The following is an 18,428-nucleotide window of genomic DNA, read 5'->3' as shown; positions in this document are numbered from 1 at the left end:
GAGAATGACTCCCACCCCAGCTGGCTGGGAGGGATGAGTGTGGAAAGTCTGCCTCTGGTTCAGTGGTTCTCAGGTTCCCGAGTTGGCATGGGCAGAGAGCAGACCGTGGGTAGCTAAGGGCAGCCTGTTCTCCAAGGAGGCCGGGAGAGGGGTGGCCCAGCACTTTCTATTTGCAGGGCCACAAACAGGAAGAACAGGTCTGACCTCGGTGGGCAGAGGGGTACTAGTACTTGGGATGGAGCACAGTTTGTGAAAGGCATCTGATGCCACCTCTGTCTCTTGCCTTTGCAGCTCTTCTGGCTCACAACAGCCCCCGGCAGCCCCAGCCTTTGCCCAGCCAAGCCCCGTGAGCTGGGGACAGAAATCTAGGGGTGGACAACTTGGCCCAGGTTGCAGGAAAGGAGGCTGAAACTGGGACATTTGAAAAACGAGTTGTGCTGGGTTAAACCGGCCTCGGTGGCCATGTGCCCAGAGGTGGAGCACCTGCTGTCCCCACGTCCTGTCCTCATGCCCAGAGCCAGCATGGGACACCCTAGGCTAGGTCTGGGTCTGAGAGCCAGGTTGTCCTCGGGTAGTGGTGGGGGAAGGAGGGCACCAGGCAGAGGGACCTGCATGGCCACATGCTGGCTGACGGGTTTGATGCAAGGTGATTGCTCCTGGGTCAGGTATGGGGTCAGGTGGGAGAGTACTGGCCCCGAGGCTTAGCCTGAGGCTCCCCTAGGTGGCGGGTAGGGGGGCATCCCAGGCTCTGACCCAGTAACTGCTGCTGCGTGTGGTAGCCTCCTGCCTTGCCATGGCCGATGTCTTGCTAAGGTCCCCAGCCAGTTTTGGGGCAAGAAGGAAAGAGATGTAAATATTTTTTAGTCTCTCTCCAAACATAATTACTTAAAATGTATTTAATTTAAAAAGGTGAAACTTCCCTAGGAGGACAGGAGCTGGGGGTGTGCATGTGTGCTGTGTTTCGCACACAAGAAGGGCGTTATGAAATGGAAAAGCAGACCATGCTCCTCTTTTGAAAGGTCTGTATGCTGTCTCTGGGCCTCTTCCCGAGGGGGCTGTATGAGGCCGTGCAAATAGTGCAGGCTTTGGAGACAGAGAGGATCATGTTCAAATCCCTGCCCGCTCAGTAGCTGTGTGACTTTAGGGGAGTAATTTGCCCTCTCCATGCCTCATCTGTACCATGGAAACTGTCACATCCACCCTTTACAGGTGGCTGTGAACACCAGAGCTGAGCAGTGTTGCTGCCTACCACGTTGCAAGTACCTGATGAATGGCCGCTATCCCTGTGACAGACCCTTCAAAACAGCAGGTTCTCAGAAAGCACATGCTTTTGTGTTTTTACCTCCATTTTTCAGATTCAGGGGTGGCCAGAGCCAGGAAGATGAGTGTTTAAGAGACAGGGAAGACAGAGTGCCAGCAATCCTGCCGCTAGCCTGTGGAAATACAGAAGTTTCGTCCTGTTCCTCCTGGGAAGGGAAAAGTGCATTTTCAGTGGAGCAGTTGACAACAGGCCCTGAGCCCCATGGGAAGGGACTGAGGAGAAACTGGAGAGGTTCAGAAAGGAACTTTCTCTGGTTCCCAGGAAGAGGAAGAGAATGAAATGCCAGGGGTACAACCTCTTTGGCCTCATGCGAGATGAATGAGGCAGCCCTTGAAGCAGAAGGCAGCCAAGCAAGAGCAAAGTGTGGAAGTCAGAAGCCTGTCTGTGTAGGGACCAAGTCAGGAAAACCAGAGAGCCGTTAGGAACTTGTGAAGTCATGGGAACACTTCCCTTACTTCCGGAAAGCCGAAGCAAAGGGTCCACACATTAGAACCTTCATTGCCTCCTTTTCCCAAAGGGTCAGAGAGGAAGAGAGTGAAGACCCACAGAGGGCAGCTGTGAATCAGGTAGCTCAGAAAGATCCAGATGTAGGCTCAGGAGACCTGGGTTAGAAACTCCATTCTGTCACTAGCCAGGTGGCCTCGAACAGGTCCCCTAAGCTCCCTGTGCCCCAGAACCTTCAGCTGTGAGACACCTGTTCCATCAGGTGGCAGCGGTGCTATGATGCACCAGGTTGCACTAAACCTCTCTGGAAAGGCAGGGGCATGGAGGGGGTCTCTATGTGGGGTTCATGGCGAAGTTACACGACTGCCATAGGTAAAGGAGATATTTAAAAAGTAGTGTATCACTGGAAGGAGAACAGCTGAAAAGAACTTTAAAAACCTGTCACCCTGGAAGAGTGTGGTTGAGCAAGGAGGGCCCAGCACTGTAATCTGAGCTAATCTTGCAGAAACAGCAGCCCCAACTGCAGAGCTACCAGCTGCCAACTTTTGAGGCCACCATAGGAAGTGTCTGGAGACTGAAAAGGCCAAGTGAGGGAGTCCCAGGGAGAAAGCTGATGGGGGTGGCTGTAGATGGGCAGCTCAGTCAGCCCCTGGATTAGAGCTGTGGCTTTCCCGTTGGAAGCTGAGACCCGTTCGTGGGTTGTGAAATAGAACTCTTTCTTAAGAAAAAATTGAAATAGACTATCAGAGAATAAGATGGAAAATATCATTCTGAGTGTGTTACCCACAGCAGGGGTGAGTATTGTTACAAAGGGTAGGTTAGTGGGTGTAGGTCTGTGTGTTCTGGACTGTGGATAGAGGGTCAGAGGGTTTGACCAGCTGGCACAGTAGACTACACAGGGCTGCGGAGACCCAGCTGGTCCTTCTGTATTGTCTCCTTTTCTGAGGCAGGAGATAAAAGGCAGGCAGTAGTACCCCCTTTGGATTCCAGGACAGTCTTTGATGCCACTTCCTGATTTGTCAGAGAGGTCATGTACAAGGGGGCATGAGGACTTTATTCAGATGGCACTTGCCACATCTGTCAGGCTGATGCCTAAGAGAATTCTGGAGGATGCAACTAATTATAGATAGAAATTCACTAGCTAATGATAATAGTTTACATTTATTCAAGCACTGCTCTGAGCATTCACTGTGTCTTATCTCATTCAGTCCTCCCAGCAACTGCCTCACAGACAAACACTTGTCACACCATTTTACAGAAGAGGGAACTGAGGCACGGCAAAGTGAGGTGATTTACCCAAGGTCACACAGTTAGTAAGTAACCAAACCAGGATTTGAGTGTGAGAAGTCTGGTCCCAGGGCTTGTGTTCTCAGCTTTCAAGGCTGCCCTGCTATCCGTGTGGAGAGCTTATTCCTGAGTGTGGAACTGAGTGTGGACTTGGCTGGGCACTTAGTATTTCAGAACAAACATGACAAAGCCACTTTCTCAAGGGCTTTAGGATTGCCACTCATGTCTTAGATGAAGGGGAATGGTGCATTGTGTGTGTACATATTTGTTTATGTGTGTGTGTAGTGTGTATGTGTGTGTGTGTATATACTTGTGTATATATATATGTATACTTATGTAAATATATAATATACATATTATATATTTATATACATATTTCTTGTTTTTAAAATATATTTAAAATACATATAAATCTTGGGTTTGTTTTGTTTTTGTTTTGTTTGCTGTGACAGCATTTTTTCCTTTCGCTGACCAGTTAGAGCTCCCATCTATATTAATACTGTATGTTAGCATGTTGTACGTTGACATATTTAAAACAATTGATATTTTTTCCCCTTCATCATCACTGCAGTGACTCCTCATGCAAAAAGGCTGCTTTGTAATAGGTGGTAGGAACCAAAATAGTGTTGGGCATCTAGGGAAAATGGTATATTCAAGCTTTGTGAGTTTGATTTGAGACAAATGCTGACACAGTGCTTAAACTACATGGACAAACAAGGCTGGCAAGTACTGACTGAGGAAGGCTCCTGACCTGGGGGTCAGAGTGAACCACAAGTTGGACAAGTTAAGGATGTATGTTTTTAGTTTATTTATTTACTTTGAGAGAGAGTGTGCAAGTAGGAGAGGAGTGGAAAGAGAGAGGGAATGGAGGAGAGAGAGAGAGAATCCCAAGCAGGGTCCACACTGTCAGCGCAGAGCCTGATGTGTGGCTCGAACCCATGAACTGTGACCTGAGTAGAAGTTGGACACTTAACTGACTGAGCCACCCAGGTGCCCCTGTTTTCACTTTTTAAAACTAAAGTGTGGTGAGCTCTTCTAATCCAGAATATGATGTGTGTGAACTGGAGAGTAACTTCTCCCTGTTTGCCAGTAATTGTTGAGCCTTGTTCTCAGCACCTTCCCTACCTGGGAAGGAGGAGATAGAAGCCGGCATTTGCTGAGTAGAAGGACATGGTCATGGGAAGAGTGTATACACATGGATGTAATTGGTTTCTAGATTCTTTCTGTAACTGGTAATTGGTGGTTTATAAACAAGCTTGCTCCTGTTTGGATGGGGCATAATGATGCCTAAAGACTGTACGCGATGAGCTGTGTCAGCAATGGGATGTTAGGAAGGAGGAAAGGTGGAGTTTACTCACTTAACCCTTTTCTTGGTCCCTCCTGCCCCCCATGCCCCCCGCCATGAGTCCTCCTTGGACAACCACAGCCACATGATTGTCCTTCTGTTGGAGCTCCAGTAGCCCCATGCCAGCATTACACAGGGAGCCTTAATTAAGAGGCCACCCTGTTCGCTTGCGGGGTTTCCTTGTGAACTCACCTAGGCATCCTGCCCCCTTATCACTGGGTTCCTCAGCTGGGCCCATCACAGAGCCTGCTGCTGCAGAAGCCTTGGTGGAGGTTTGTGGGGAGGAGCAGTTGGAGGTGGGGTCCAACTCCCCATTTTGCAGAAGAGGACCTTTGGGGCATAGAAATTAAGTGATTTGCTCCAGGCCCCACAGCTGTCAGGTGCCAGGTGAGTATCAGAGTCTGTGTCTGGGAGCTCATCTTCCAGGGCTTTTCTCTCAACCTGGCTCTGACTTCAGGCCCCCAAGCCCACCCCCACCCCCCACCTCAGGTCCTGCTGGACCAGGTGGTGCAAGGAAACAGGTCTTAGCTGCTACAGGCTTGGCCCCCCCTGGCCAGCTGAGATGGGCAGCAGGCAGCTGAGGAGTTTCCTGAGCTATGGCCTTCCCCAAACTGTGAATCCTAGGGCCTGATGGTGTCAGAGCTCAGGTCCCTGGACCCCCTACTCCTCTCAGTGACCAGCCCACCAACCTGGAGGTGGCCTGCTGTCCAGGCCAGCAGCTAGAGCACCAGCATGAAGGGGCTGGAGCACTGCCCTGGTCAGGGATGATGGGCAGGCCACACAGGGATTCATTCCCCCACCCGCCATCTCTGTCTGGGCTGTCAGCTCACATGTTCTACTTCCTTGTGTTTGGGTTCTGTTGTTTCCCTCCCTTCACAGTGGGTTCTCTGCTCCTTCAGCCCTTTCCCTGCACAGAATGTACCCCGACTGTGCACAAAGGGCAGACTCCCCAACTAATCTCCCCTCTGCTGATGGCCTCTGTCTCGGGATCTCAACTCCACGTTCCAGGGAGGGAGCGTCCACCGTCGCCCCGGCTGTGGCCAGTGGTCAGGCCACAAGATGCACAGAGCTGACCCTCTCCTGCCAGGGTGGGGTGGCAGGGACAAGAACAGGGTAGAAGCAGCACTGGCACGAGTGTCAGAAGCCAACTTGGGTTTGAATCTTGCTCCCTGGTTGTCTGACTTTATGGACCTCTGCTGGGGGCGAGATGCCCCACACAGGGGGCCTTGACATCTGGATGGCAGCGGGGCTTGGGGTATGGTCCCTTCAGCCCCCTAGCTGTGGGGTGGCTCCCATCTTTGTTGTCAGGAACACTAAGACCAGTACACTGCCATGCCAGGCATGTGGGCAGATGCCATACCTGGGCTGAGGAGGAGGGAGGGGGCCTCTTCAAGGCCTGTGGGCCATGAGTGGGCACAGCTGAGACCACCCCCCAGCTGTCCCCCGTCTCCCTGACTAGCCTGACCCCCGTGGGAGCCCCTCTTTGTGTCACGTGACACGTGTGATGGTGTGTGTGCACGTGACCTGCGCCAGTTGGTTCCTTTCCAACCGGAACAGTTCTTCCTGCTTCCAGGACAAAAACAGCCTCAGGCCTTTTTCCCCTGAAAAGTTTGAGCTCAGGGAGCCAGCTCACAGACAGAGCCAGAGTGGCAGCCTGCCCACTCTGCAGGGTGGGCGGTGTCCCCAGGGCCCAGTCCCCAAGCCCTGCCTGCCCCCCACCCCCACCAGCCCTGGCTTCTCTCTGCCACACAGGGCAGAGACAGACAGAGGCTCCTACAGAGGCCAGATGATGAAAGGAGCTTTCACCAGCTGGCCTGGTCCTGGGTCCATGCTCTAGGCAGAGTCCTTTTGGGGGAGCTAGAATGTCTGGAGCGAGGGAAGCTTTCTCCTCTGACACTGATCACAGGTCCTTGGGTTGCAGGGAGGAGTTCCAGGGAGTCGCTGATGGAGGAAACAGCCTTGATTCTTCCACTCCGTGGTTGTGTGGTCTCAGACAAGCCACGTGGCCTCTGGTTGTGCTGCCCACACATGAGGGATTGTAGTTCTGAGTGTCCCAGGCTGGTGACTGAGTCCAGGAAAGCCCTCCCACTGACCTTTGCCTGTCCTCTTTGCAGCTGGAGGAGGCAGAGCACTTTGCCACAATGGTGATCGACCTGAGGGAGGAAGCCGGGGAGTTCCTCTCCAAGGGCTACCTGGCACTGGGTCTCACCTACAGCCTGCAGGCCACTGACGGTGAGTGCCACAGCCTAGGGGCGTCCGCTTGGGGGGCTCAGACTTCCCAGCAGCCTCTCAGGCGTCTTGTCCCACCAGTGCCTACCCCCAACACATCTCCGTTGAGTGCAGACACACACACACACACACACACACACACACACACACACACACACACACCCCTCAGTCCAGTTTCCAGTCTTTTACCCAGACTTCACACTCTTACACATGCCCTCTTCATGGACCCAGTTCTCCCCACCCTCCCAGGCCCCAGCTCCTGGGCAGAGGAGCTCATACCTGCCTCTAGAACTCCTGTAGTGCTTGTAGTCTGTACTGTGCTGCCTGCCCGAACCCCATGGTGTCTTTCTTCTGTTTTGCTCTTGCCCTCAGCACTGCTGTGACCTTCTAGGGTCTTTTAACCCCCCCTTGACACGTGGCATACTGCTGGGTACACAGTTGGTGCTTAATAAATACTTGTGCTTGGCGGATGGATTCCACTCCGGCCACCCCAAACCTGGCATTCTATCCCCAACCCTGCCAGCTCAGCTGTGTGTCCCCCCCACCTCCCATCGATGAGGCAGCCACCTATTTCTGTGTCGTTGCAGGAAGGGGAGTTATGGGGCCCCATGCAGACCAAACCTGGAAGAGTAATCTGACCAGGGCTGGGCTGGGGCCTGGATGACAATCATTTTAAAGCTTCCCAGGTAGTTCAGTCTGCAGCTAAGGCTTCAAACACCTGCCCTTAAAATGTAACACTTAAAATGTGTTAAAGTGGTGGGGCGCCTGGGTGGCTCGTCAGTTGAACGTCCGACTTCTGCTCAGGTCATGATCTCACGGTCTGTGGGTTCGAGCTCAGAGCCTGGAGCCTGCTTCCAATCCTGTGTCTCCCTCTCTCTCTGCCCCTCCCCCACTCTCACTTTGTCTCACTCTGTCTCTCAAAAATAAATAAATGTAAAACAAATTTTGCCAAAAAAAAAAAAAAAATGTGTTAAAGTGGTTAAAAAAGAAGAAGCCTGTAGATAAGGAAGCCCGAGGAGGCATGTGGTGGTAACCTGTCTCTCAAGGCTCAGGTGGCCGTGGAAGGCCCTGGTGTGGCAAGAAACACGCCGGGAAGCTGGGGCCAAGTGGACACCTCACACCTACCCGTGGTAACGAGGGCGGTGGGTGGCATCAGTCCGGAACCACTGGAGTGTGCAAGCACTGGCCAGATAGCGCCCTGGTGGGGCCCCTCCCTGCAGAGCCTGAGTGGCCTGGATGGGGCGGGGCTGGGTCGGCACCCCTTCAGCAGCCGCTCATGGCTCTGTCTCTGTCTTGTCTCCTGCAGCGACTCTGAAATCCAAGCAAGACGAATTGCACCGGAAAGCACTGCAGACGCTGGAGAGGTGAGGAGGGCCCCGCCACGGCAGAGGCCCGAGATAGCACATCCACATGCTTTATCCCAGTGAGCCCGCTGGTGTAAACTGAATGGTTTCCATCCCCATTTTATTGACCAGGACACCCAGCTCTGTGGGCAGGTAGAGTGCCCCCAGGCTTGGCCCCTGCCCTTGGGAGCTTAGGCCTCTAAAATGGGAGTGATAGCCCATTGTTGTTGTGATAATTATGTGAGATAACTAGAGACTCACCTTGTATTAGTAGCAGGGACACAGAATTGGTGTTTGCCTCCTCCCAGCCCAGTCTTCAACCAGAGGACTGTGAGAATCACCGCAACCCCCACCCCCACCCCCTTGCTCAGAGATATCCTGGCAGCCAAGGTGGGGTCCTGGAGGGAAGGAGGGGAGGGGATGCCAGAGAAGCCCCTCCCCTGTGGTGGCCCTCCCTAGGCCTCCTCCTTGCTAAGTCCCTGACTCCATCCCAGCCTTGGGTCCCTCCCAAGCATCCTTCTGGGCTCCTCTGGCCTGTTGCAGGGCTCTGCCCTCCCAGCCCTGTGTGTCTTACTCCTTCTGAGGACTGATGTGGAAACTGCTGGTTTGGGGCCTGCCCTAGACTCCTGTGCCATCTTTGTGGGAACATGTAGCACATCCAGCCCCTCTCTGGGGCAGGTTGTTCCTGAACCCAGCGAGTCAGAAGAGTCTCATCCCCGCCAACCCCCGCTGAGCTGCCCGGGCTAGCTCTTCATTCCCAAGGCTTCTCTCCCAGAGAGGCCATTCCCAGGCCCTCCACGCACAGGAGTGTTCCCTTCTATCCTGTGATGGAGAGGTCAGGCTTCGGGCTCTGTACAAGGCCACCGCAGGGCCTCAGCCAGGCTAACAGTTGCCCAGAGTGAGAGGCAGTGCCCATCCCCCAGTCCTCCCCTCCCCAGATGGCCCCCCACCTCAGCAGAGCCAGCCCTCTTGGAGCCTGCTGCTGACGGGCTGCCAACACCATCTTCCCCTACCAGGCACCCTCTGAGAATCCTTGACATTTTGCCCTGCGGCACCCAACACAGGGCTGGCACACTGGAGGCGCACATCGCACACTGGGTGCTCAATCCTCACTGACCTGTTGCTCCCTTTCCCTACACAGAGCCCAGCAGCTGGCGCCCGGTGACCCCCAGGTCATCCTCTATGTCTCCCTGCAGCTGGCCCTCGTCCGCCAGGTGGGTTGTCATATCTCCTGAGTCCCAGGTCCCCGAGGGCTGCGGGTCTGCTCCTGGCACCACTGCTGTTACTAGCCACGTGACCCTTTGCAAGGACTTAACCTCTCTCAGTCTCTGTTTTTTTATCTGTTATCTGAACATCTTCATACGCCACCTCAGAGGGACCTAGTAAGGATTGAGTCAGAAAATGTGGTAGAGCCCATGGGCACACAGGAAGGGATTATTCTCTGTCCTCACACTCCCTTGAACAGTTCGGTCTCCTGAGAAGTTGATGAGTGACCACAGGAAGTATTTATGTCCTCACCTCCACTGGGCTTTCTCCACAGATCTAGGAGAGCAGAGTGACTCACACACAGAGCTGTTTCTGTGGACCCCAGAGCTTGTCCCTGGCCTTGTGGACAGTACCATTAGGCTCAGCCTCTAGGACCTGGTAGGGGGCCTCCTATCCCCTGGCCACCTTGGCCCCACTGGAGCTACCACCACTGCCCAACCCACCTTCTTTCCCAAGCTGAGCAGCTGAGCTGTTGGTGCTGTGAGGACACTGGTCCGTCCAGGGAGTAAGGCCAGGCAGTCATCCATCCAGTGGGTCACCTTTCATAAAAGGGCCAGGGCTCCCCGTTCTCCCAGGCCCTTGGGAACCTCTGATTTTCATGTGCGTGCCTCGCATGGCTGGGGCTCGGTGCACACCCCTGGCCTCCAAAGCAGGACCTCTTGGCCTTGACCCAGTGAGCTGGTCTCTGGACCGTTCGGGGACTGCAGACAGCCTTGGCGTCCACAGCACAGCTCTCTGTATCTGCACCAAGGGAACCGGGCTGGCCTCTAGACTGTTGGAGAGAAGCCAACAGAGCCTCCATCCTCTGGTGGTCAGGTGATGGCGGCCCTGGCAATCGTGGGTACTGCTGTGCCCCTCACTGAGCTGGGTGAGCCCTCCATCTGATGAGGAGGGTGCCCTTGGCCCTGTTTTATACTGCAGGAACTGGGACCCTGCCGAGCTTCAGCTCAGCCAGCACTGAAGCCAGGTTTCTGCTCCAGAGCCCATTCTGCCCCCATTAGACATGCCATGTAGCTCTAAGCATCCTGTGCCCTGATTCATTTAGAGCCTTATCTGCCAGCCTGCAGTTGGCCTCCTGGTCTGTGTCACCTCCTAGCCTCTGGTGTTGTGTTCAGGTGGTCCCGCGAGCTGATTCTCCTGGCTCTGGGGTCACCTGGGTGCTTCATGCTGCTGTCTGCTTGACCTTCCTCTCAAGCCCTGCAGCAGCCTGGCTTTTCCCCTCACTGCACCCTTACTCCCATCACTGGGACCCCCATGCCCATACCTTTGTCCCAGCGCCTGTGTGTACCCTGACTGGATTCGTCACTCATCTCTCCCGGTCTCCTGTCTCAGCCTTTTTCTCCCCGGTGGCCCTGCTCTCCTTCCCTCTCCCTTTTGCTGCTTCTCTCCCCTTCTCTTGCACCTGCCCACCACCCTCCTCAACTCACTCTCCTGCCTCCACCTCCAGGCTGCCACCACCTGTCCCAGCCCTTTTCCCCCCTGTGCCCCATGGTTCTAGACTCCAGGTCTTGGTTGAGGCACTTGGTACCTCTCTGCCGCTCTCCCCAAGGAACATCACTCTGCTCTGGTTTTGCAAGGAACACGGTCAGAAATACCTGAGACCACTGTATTTTAGCCTTCTGTATAAACACCAATCAAGTTCATGATAAACCTTTGGTGATACCTTTTTAATATCTTTAATTATTCAGCCACCTCTGGTGAATGGTGTCTGTCCTCCCAGAGAGATGGCAGGGCTAGGCCAGTGGAGCCTGGCACCCATTTTCCTTGGGGACTCCAGACCTTGGGAGCCTCAGGGAATGGACTCTGGGCTAAACCTGGCCTGCCTGGGTCTCTGGAGCCCTCCAGCCCATCTTGCTCGGAGCACGTGTGGCTGCCTGAGCAGTGACAGCTGTGGATTTAGATACTCAGCCCAGGATAATGGGGTGCTCTGGAGAATCGCCAGGGAGGAGTAGCCTTACGGAGACACAGGCAAGCTGAACCAGTGACCACTTAGCTTCCTTCACTTCCCTTGAACTTTCCACAAAAGGGAGCTCCCGTGGGAGGAGTCTGGGCCTGGCACTAGTGCTCACAGCAGGTGAGAGGCTGGGTGGACCCCTGGCTGGGGCCAGGTATACCCGGGACCATAGGCCCCTCAGGGAGCCTGGGAGGCCCACGTCTGAGGTTCGGTAAGGAGCAAGACTTTCTAGAAAAGAATCCCGAGCTTCCTGGGGGGATAGGGCCCTGACGTGGGTAGGGTTGCAAGAGCCGATGCAGCTGCCAGTCCCGAGGGTGTGAGAGAACACATCCCTCATGATGAGAAGGAAGAGGCTTACCTGCTTGGTCGCTGCCTGGGCTTTGGGGGCTTGAAGAGGGAAACGCACATTTTCACTCATGTCCAGGACGGTGCAGACGTTTTCTTACATCGTCTCACCCTCTCAGCCACTGTAATGGGCGTGAACATTATCCTTACTTTGATGGCTAAGAATTGCAGCTCAGAGAGGCTACCCAAAGGGTCCAGCTAGGAAGTGGCAGAGCTGGGACCCATGCCCCCAGCTCACCCCAGAGCCTAAGCTCTTGCCACTATGACCCTCCGAGTGGGAAGAGATATTTGTCTGCCAGCCTCCATCACCACATAAACCATGCGGAGAAGAGGCCATCTCTCGGTCTGTAGCTCATGACCTGGGTAGCTTTCTTACAGCCCTGGCATCTGCCCAAACCCTTTGTGCCACACCATAATCCTGTTCCCCTTTAGGCCTGAGCAGCAGTGACTTCCCAGGCCTGACTTGGGACAGCAGACCCCTCTTGCCATGTCATTAGGGTGTGTTTTCTCATCAGAGCATGAGCCCTCCCCACCCAGGGCCCAGGAGCTCACTTGAGTCCGCTATGCCCTTGTTGGCAGGTGCTGGCACCAAAGTCCTGGGGGAGGTTGGGCCTTGGAGAAGGTCACTAAACTGGCAGTTTTCTCTGGCAGATCTCCAGTGCCATGGAGCAGCTGCAGGAGGCCCTGAAAATGTGCAGGGATGATGCCAACGCCCTCCACCTGCTGGCACTTCTCTTCTCTGCCCAGAAACACTACCAGCATGCCCTGGATGTTATCAACATGGCCATCACAGAGTATCCAGAGAACTTCAAGTGAGTTCCCTATGGACACTACAGGGCTGGGGGCCACCTACCATAGACACAGGTGCCCATGCACACCTCACCCTGCCACATAGCCAGCCAGCACATACTGATTAAGTGCCTACTGCATGCACACTCCTGGCTGGAGGGTCAAGGTGGGGCATGGAAGACGTGTGGGGTCAGAGAATGGCTCTGGCATTCTGTGCCAGGAAGTGTCAGGTGGGGAGTGGTGAGCTCTCTATGGCAGCTGCAGGCTCCATGTGAGCTCTGGGGACCACAGAGGAGACTGTGCTCGAATGCACGTGCTCAAGCTGCTTCCCCCCGCCCGCCTGCCCCGGGCTCTGCATTTGAGCCTTATGGGGACACTGACCTGTGTAACTTAATCATAACCCTGGCACAGCCAGCCAAGGATGGATTCTAACATTGGCTTGGCTGGTGGAGGCCAAGTGAGCCATCCCCCTGCCTCCAAGCAGGCCACCGGCATTGGAGGAAAGGGGTTCTCTCCATCCAGAGCAGTCCCGGCCTCTCCCTCCATCCCTGGCTCCTCCGCACCCCCTATTTGCCACATTGCCCAGATGCCCCTCTCTTTGGAGCAGGGTTCATGCTGCATTTGGCCCAGGCCATGGTGGGTGGGGCAGGACTAGACTTTCCTGCCCCCACCTATACAGAGAGGACCTGCTGCCACCCAACTAGGACACTGGGGAACAAGAGCCATGCTGGACCAGCTGAGGCAGGAGGTGCATGGCCCGCAGGAGGGAATGAGGAGGAGGCCAGTTGTCTTTTGATTTCTGCCCTCCCCTGCCCAGACACATGACACTGGATATAATAGACCTTGTTTATCTGAATCCTGTGAACAGGGGATGAGGGGGTCCCTGAGTGCCCCCATTCCCACCACATTCCACCTTCAGGTCTGAAGGAGGGCTATGTAAAACCAGCGAAGGGCAGTCCTGCTTCAGACAGCAGAAAAGAAGCATGGTCCTGGCTACCTTGAGGGATGACTCCATTGGCAGTGAAAACAGGTTCATGAAGAATTAGGGGGAAATTGGTGGGTGCCATAGCCATGTTAGGTGACAGAGGGAAGCCGCTATTGTCCCAGCCCGAGGAGGTTCCCTTCGTGTGGGGAGCCTGGGTGTCCACCTCTGTCCATCCCTAGCCCATCAGGGGGCAGGGCCGGCTTTCCTGTGCCTTTGGCCTCCTTCCAGCGCGGGGAGCTTTGCCTGTGGACTCTGCGGGATGACTTTGTCCTCGCCAGGGCTCAAGAAAGGTGCTTTGGGAGCAGCAGAGTGCCCTTAATGTAAGCTCCCCAGTGTGCCCCACTGAAGAGCAAGCCCCCCAATCAGTTCACTTGAAAAGGTAGGTCACTGAGGGAATATTACAACACAGATGAAATAGTGTGTGCAGACAAGAATGAGTTACCTTGTCTCATTAATCCCACACACAATACAGCAAGACCTACTGTGTAGAAGTTCATTTTTCACTTTCAGTGGAAATACAAAGAGGACCAATGTTCCTTCTCTCCCGGTACCAGTTACCTCGCTGTTTTCCTAGCTATGTCCTCACAACTGTCAGGCAGGGTCTGCTACCAGCTGTGTGTGTGTGTGTGTGTGTGTGTGTGTGTGTGTGTGTACTCTGTTGTCAGGCTTTGATGGAAAAAGAAACCTTCCCCAAGAAAAGCTTCGAATCCTAGAGTGGGGAGGGGCTCCTCGCCCTGCTCCCAGGTCAGAACAGGCGTCACAGAAAGAGAGGTGAGGCCTGGTGTCACACATGGTTTTATCAGCAACTCCTTTTCCCAAGTGAAATCTTACATGCCAGTTGAGACGGTGTGGGAACAGAGGGGAGCAGAGCTGTCCTGATGGAAGCAGGGCAGGGGACTGTCATGCCATGCATCTGGCCTTTCCTCGGACCCCCAGTCTCTGCAGGGAGCTCTCCCCTCAACCCACTCCAGCGCCTGACGTCTCACCGCAGTGTCTCCTCCTAACTTCTGGGCTGAATTCTTTCTGCTGCCAGAATCTCATCCCCTGGCCTGAAGTGGGGAGGCTAATGGCACTTCACACTGTGTTGGGGGGGTGAGCCCTCTGGTTCTGCCTCAGCATCCTGACCCACCACAGGGGAGGTGCCTCCTGCCTCCTGAGCTCCGGGGCCTGGTGAGGAAGCCCCCTTCTCGGCAGCCTTTCCCTACTGTGTGGGCAGTGTGTGTGCCCTTCCCCTCAAGCACGCTTTCCGCCCCTCCCTGCCCCCTCAGGTGCACACTCCTTCACCTGGAAACGCTTCACTCACTGCAAGGACCTTCATGGGTGGTGGGGGAGGTGGTCCTTGCTGAGGTTGGTGACTCCTCCTTAGGAGGTGTGGGTGGGCTTTGGGGCCTCCAGGAATGCCTAGAACCAAACCATAACATTTGTGCCTATGTGTGTGTATCCAGGGAGATGACTTTCAGCAGATTCTCCAAGGGACCCTAAACGCAAAAAAGATGGCAAGCGCTTCCCCAGTGCAGACTGAGCTCTTGGTCAACTTGTAGGATAATTGTGCCCCTTTGTGTCAACTGTGCCCTTATTTCTTCAGGCAGGAGCCTTCTGAAGGGACAGCCTCTGCATGAGAACACAGCTGTCCCATCCAGACTAGACTCCACGGGGTCACTGCTGGGGCCTTGGGAGCTTGGGCCATGGGGCTGGCAGCAGGGAGGCATCTTTGAAATCCAAGCCCAAGAAGGGGAAGTGTTTGAGTCCCATCCCTAGGGTTCTTCCGTTTTGTGTCACTGCAGAGAGGCCTGGGGACCAGAGCATCCCATTCTCTGTGATGCCTCACTGTGCAAAGCGTGTCCACTGGGAACAGTGGGGATAGAGAAGCAGTGGCAGATTCTTTATCTCTAAGCCACCGTGAGCCCCTCACCTCCATGGCCATGAGGATCTCTGTCTTGATCAGAGCCAGCCCTAAAAGGCTGCAAAACTAAAAAATATCTACAGGCCACGTCTGGCCTTCCGAACTGTGAGACAGTGCATTTCTGTTATTTAAAATTAAGAAAAAAAAAATCAACCTTTAAAAAAAAAATACATATATAAGAAGTTGGGAGTGGGTGTGGAAAATCCACCTACCATGTAGCTCTGTGGGGTGGTCATAGAGCATGACCGTGGCTTTTTGCAAATAAGGCAATACTGTTCCCCACAGATGAAACCACAGAGCACAAAAACCCATGGATTAGCAGGAAATGTCATTGAGTCCATTACCGGCCAGGGATCACTGACAAATGTCATTGCTCTTTCAGTTAAAACTGCATCCTGGTCCCCCAGCTGCTCCCTGTGCTGGGAACAAGCTGTGTGTGGCTCCAGCTGTTGCCATGGCAGAGAATTCAACAGCCGGTCCAGTAAATATCATTGCAGTCAAACAAAAAGATCAAACCCCCTTCACCCTGACCTCAGTGCCCCCAGTGAGGTGTGTATGCCACCCTAAGAGCTCCCCACAGTGTGCTCCTAAGTGGCTGAGGCCTCTCAAAGCTCTTTTCTGTAGAACCTGCCTGTGCATTGGCTCCCAGAGGCTGTCTTCATGAAGGAAGAGGCTGGCAGGCACATGTCAAGTATAGAGGAGGTATGGCACAGGGGACATGCCAGTGGGTGGGATGGAACCCTTTCCATGTGAGCTTGTCCCCACGTGAGGGCCACAGTTAGGTTCCTGCCCTCACTGGGTCATGCTCTTAACCTGTGCCACTTCCAGCAGCTTCCTCATCTGCCAAAGACATCTGTCCTGCCTCCCTCTGCCTCCAAGGTCTGTTGTGAGACTCGGGCAAGAGAAGATCTCACAGTTGGTTTAGAAGCATGCTCAAGGGCAGCAGTGTGGGGCATTCTGGAAGGTAGTGCACCAACAGTGTAAGGCAGCAATGTGGCAGCTGAGGGTAGGGTGTGTGATGGGCCTGGAGCTGGAGGAGGGAACCGTTAGCAGGAGGGCAGGGAGGTGCAGGCCGAGGCAGGAAGCCCTGTGGGAAGGTGTCGAAGTTCCTTAGCTGCAATGGATGCTACCCTTCCTACAGGCAGTCTTAAGACTCCTGGAGAAAAACCCAGCCCTCATGGAGCTGAACTTCTGAAAATCCCCCTAAATTCAGGGATTAGAAAGCAAAAGCAAAGAGGATCTTGATTTCTGTGCTGTGGGATGACCTTTAGTTAATGGAGCTCGGGTTTAAAAGGCAGAAACGTGATGAGGCAGAGACTGATGGCCCCGCGGGGACAGTGTGAACCTGGCACGGGGGCAACCAGACACCCTGAGCAGCTTCCTGAAATCCTGAGGGCTTCTGACTAAGCCCTGGACACATGTGCTGGTCGGGCCGTCCCTGGCCAGCCTGCAGGGGGCCTCAGGGGGGCAGCAAACTCCCTATTTGGACCTGGGTTCCAAGCCAGCCAGGCGGTGGAATGTGAGCGGTCTCTGTCCTGTGTGAGCTGGAGGCTGCCTGTGCTAGTCCTTCCTCCTCATCCAGGCTAGGGGAGGCAGCTGGGAGGCTCTGCTGGGGAGGGGCAGGAATATGGGGTCAAGGGGAACGGACCACTGATAAGCATGGTTCCTGAAGCTGGGGCTCCATGGGCACTGGTTTTAGGTAACAGATTCCTTGTGCTTTAGTCAGTGCACTTGTAGTGAGGGTCACCATGGTAACCAAACAAAATTCCTAGGCTAATGATGGGAGCTTTCCAATAACCAGCCTGTCAGTCACTGCCCCCACCCCATGTCTGGCAGCCTGCCAGACCGGTTTTGAAAGCCCAGACTGTGGGTGGACTGGTGGGTGCAGGGTCAGGCTAGGCCCTTTTGGGAGTTTCTGCCTGGCCCAGCCCAGGATCTGGGGGACTTGGAAGATCCTAGGGGAAGGTGTATCAGAGTCCGGACGCACTCCCCCGGTGCAGGAATAATATGGCCCTCTCAACAAGCTGGAGCTTGTCATGTATAAACAAACTATAGGCACGGCCATCTCCCCCAGGAAACCTAGGCTGTTTTGGAAAATGTTTGAGCTGATAACTAGGGCATGAGCTGGGGCCAGATGTTGGCTGATTGTAGTTAAGGTGAACTATGGCCTCAAGGGCACTTCTCTGATCTACCTGGCCTGCCTCACCTTTTTCTCAGGTTGCATGGGATATGTTTCTAGCCGTGCATTCCACCAGACAGAAGGATCAGAGTCCCGGGCCTGTCTTAACATTTCTGACTTAAACCCAGTGTGTTTATTGGATGGCTCTTACTAGGGACTTGTAGTAGATCAAAAAGACACTTAAAATACCAACACTCCAGTGAGGGGGCTGGAATCAAAGGTATTAACACAAACATAGTTTATCACTTTGCTGGATTCATTAAACATTTTTGGCCGCCACAGCCCCCAGTGAGGACAAGAGCCAGGGGTTAAACTTGCAGGCCATGTGGCTGAGGGAAGTGTTAAGCCAGGCGTAATCACTGGCACCAGCACTTTCTTCCCCAAAGGTCAGTTCCTCATCAGCTAAGCTGGTTTGACATTCAGCATTTCCCTTCACTGGTTGTTCTGTGGAGCCTCCTGTGATCTTGCTCTGTGTGACACTGTAGTCAGACAGAGTCCTCAGTCTCCCCATGGCAGTCTGCTTGTGCTCAGACAGGCGGGTAGATGACCCAGGTTATTTTGTTTGTTTGGGGTAGAGAGAAAGGAAAGGAAGGTATTATTTGCAGTTTTTTCCAAAAGGGATTCTTTACTTGTTGAAGTGATTTTAGCCCCTGGTTTCCTGATCTCCTGGCTTACAACATTTACTGGAGATAGGCACTGTGGCCGAGCCCCAAGAGAAAGCCTTTCTGCCTCTGGGAGAGAGGGCATTCTTGCCCTTGAGGCAGGGCTGGCCTCCCTGCTACAGTGGGTGGTCGTAGGGTCCCAAGTGTGTGCTCAGTGGGTTGAGATTATAGACTAAGATGAAGGTGTTTGCCTCTTGGTGTCTTATACTAGGTTGGGAGCCTACCTTTGTTCCACCTAGGGACCTTCTTTCTGGATGTGCTTCTACTCCTGAATGGTTATGGAAAGGCTCTGCATGGTTTGTGTTCTTATCTTTCAAGATCACGCATTTGTGTTTGTAGAGTCATCTGGAGATAACTGGAGGTAGCAGTAGCTGAG

The 18,428-nt window shown here is 54.1% G+C and overlaps 2 protein-coding genes across 3 annotated transcripts in view; one reads left to right on the top strand and one right to left on the bottom strand.

Annotated features, from left to right (window-relative positions):
- STPG4 (sperm-tail PG-rich repeat containing 4) overlaps nt 1-18,428 on the bottom strand; it is a 118,162-nt gene that overhangs the window by 3,571 nt on the left and 96,163 nt on the right. Inside the window, exon 8 of the transcript XR_015249230.1 lies at nt 11,548-11,656. The gene's annotated coding sequence lies outside the window, so the exon portion shown is untranslated. The remainder of the gene's footprint in view (nt 1-11,547; nt 11,657-18,428) is intronic.
- TTC7A (tetratricopeptide repeat domain 7A) overlaps nt 1-18,428 on the top strand; it is a 120,970-nt gene that overhangs the window by 65,161 nt on the left and 37,381 nt on the right. For both annotated transcript variants that reach the window (XM_086701155.1, XM_086701154.1), the window contains 4 exons: nt 6,512-6,629; nt 7,933-7,990; nt 9,111-9,183; nt 12,186-12,346. In XM_086701155.1, coding sequence (XP_086557281.1) covers nt 6,512-6,629; nt 7,933-7,990; nt 9,111-9,183; nt 12,186-12,346 — 410 coding nt within the window. The remainder of the gene's footprint in view (nt 1-6,511; nt 6,630-7,932; nt 7,991-9,110; nt 9,184-12,185; nt 12,347-18,428) is intronic.

This window comes from Puma concolor, chromosome A3, assembly GCF_028749965.1.
Source record: "Puma concolor isolate L17-30 chromosome A3, mPumCon1.1.hap2, whole genome shotgun sequence".
In the NCBI taxonomy this organism is placed as follows: Eukaryota; Metazoa; Chordata; class Mammalia; order Carnivora; family Felidae; genus Puma; species Puma concolor.
Note: the sequence above shows the minus strand (reverse complement) of the source record. Positions and strands in the feature narration are given on the sequence as shown.